Here is a 1,709-nt window from a genome sequence, read left to right as displayed (position 1 = left end):
TTCACTGATTTCTGAGAACTTTAGCATGGGTTCAGACCTCTACACCGATTTTAATTCAAAGACATAAAATAAAGTGATATGACAGCAGCCTGAGCAGAGGAAATTTGTATGTGAAGGCAAAGTCATGGCAAACATGAAGAAGTTAACCAGAGTTCCTTCCAGTTGCTGTATTTTTTATTGTTACTTTTATAAAGCACCTCTCTGTATGCCATCATTCATTATCTGTTTTGCATATCATCAGTGCCTAATAGCAACTAATTATTAATAAGGACTGAATACACATTACTATGTACATTGTGTGGAAGAGAGATAAGATGCCATGTAAATACTGTGAAAATGTCAGCTTCAAAAGACAAATTTACTATGGACAATAAAGTACTTTTTGCCATTATCAAGCACTCTTTAATATCTAGAGATGTCATTCACATTCCACAGACATGCATATAGTTTGCAGGTTTAAGAGGTGATTAATTAAAATCAGTGGTTTATCTTCTATAGTGGGTATTATTTTTTATTTTTTTTTACAGAAAAAAAATATCTATCATTGATAGTTTGATCCAGGTTATAAATAATAAAAGCAAAATCTTGAAGAAACTGCTTTATTCATCATGAATGTGTTCCATAGCTAGAGAACTACAGGATCCTCACCACATCTCAGTAAAACAGGTAGGCTTTTCTTTCTATGAGTGAGTTGAGGAACTCCCAGAAGTCAAGCAGTGTGTGCAGAGTAAAACCTGGATGAAGAGTGAGGACTGACTTCTGGCACTGGTTTCCCCAGCCCATGATGCCTCTTCAACAGCAAAGAGGTGGAGCTCCATTCCACAGATGTAGCCACCTCCAGGTTGTCTGCATGCCCTCCCCCCTCTCAAGAGCAGAACTTGTCATAAGCACTTCTGTAGCTGGTCACCATGGGACACATATCGACTCTGGACTGAGCACAGATGCCATAAATCATAGAGGAAAAGGAGTGGTTTCAGCCCTGAACAGACCAATGATTTTCTGATTGATTTCTGGATGGGGGACAATGTGAAAATTTGGTGTCCTTCGTTGGGCCTTGCTTGGACAAGTGCTGAAAACCACTATTCTAAATGGGCTGTGTGGAAGAAAGGACAGAAAAGCTGCTGAAAGTCAGAGCTTTGCAAAAGATGCTCGGGAGCAGTGGCAGGGAGAACTTTCTGCCTTTTCATCATGTGTCACCTCCTTTTATTATTTAGGAGGTGGGACCCTGTTGGAAAGTACTCCCTGGAGATGCCTTCACCAAGTGTGTCCCAAGGTGTTCAGCCATTTTACAGCAGCTTCTCAGAGGAAATCAGAATAAAATATGTCTCCCGGCTAGCCCAGAGCAGAAATGCCCAGAGACATGTTCATCTCATTGCAGTGGCCAATGTTTACAAGTGAAGGAGAAATTACTGCTCTTATTTTGGATATACTTTCTTTGATGGCATCTTCTTCTCCCCACAAAATGAAATCACCTTTTTATACAAACCAATTAAGCGGTCTTGGCCAAGCTTAAAAGCAATGAAGACAATTTCCATGCCAATAATAAGATAGAGGGAAAAAAACAAGAAAAATTTGGGATGTTCCAGTTGTGTATCTCCAAATCCAATAGTTGTCAAGGTGATAAAGCAGAAGTAAAAGGCTTCCTGAAAATCCATCCTGGTTTCCCACTTTGGAAGGATGGCAGCTGCACAGGAGATGTACACAAAGAT

At 39.9% G+C, this 1,709-nt stretch overlaps 1 protein-coding gene across 1 annotated transcript in view; it reads right to left on the bottom strand.

Moving 5' to 3' along the window:
* Positions 1-1,415: 1,415 nt before the first annotated feature.
* Positions 1,416-1,709, bottom strand: part of KCNK18 (potassium channel, subfamily K, member 18) — a 5,285-nt gene continuing 4,991 nt past the window's right edge. Inside the window, exon 4 of the mRNA XM_010003984.1 lies at positions 1,416-1,703. Coding sequence (XP_010002286.1) covers positions 1,416-1,703 — 288 coding nt within the window. The remainder of the gene's footprint in view (positions 1,704-1,709) is intronic.

The sequence above is a fragment of the Chaetura pelagica genome, unplaced genomic scaffold (assembly GCF_000747805.2).
Source record: "Chaetura pelagica isolate M959 unplaced genomic scaffold, ChaPel_1.0 scaffold248, whole genome shotgun sequence".
In the NCBI taxonomy this organism is placed as follows: domain Eukaryota; kingdom Metazoa; phylum Chordata; class Aves; order Apodiformes; family Apodidae; genus Chaetura; species Chaetura pelagica.
The sequence above is the reverse complement of the archived record's forward strand: the minus strand, read 5'-3'. Positions and strand labels throughout refer to the sequence as shown.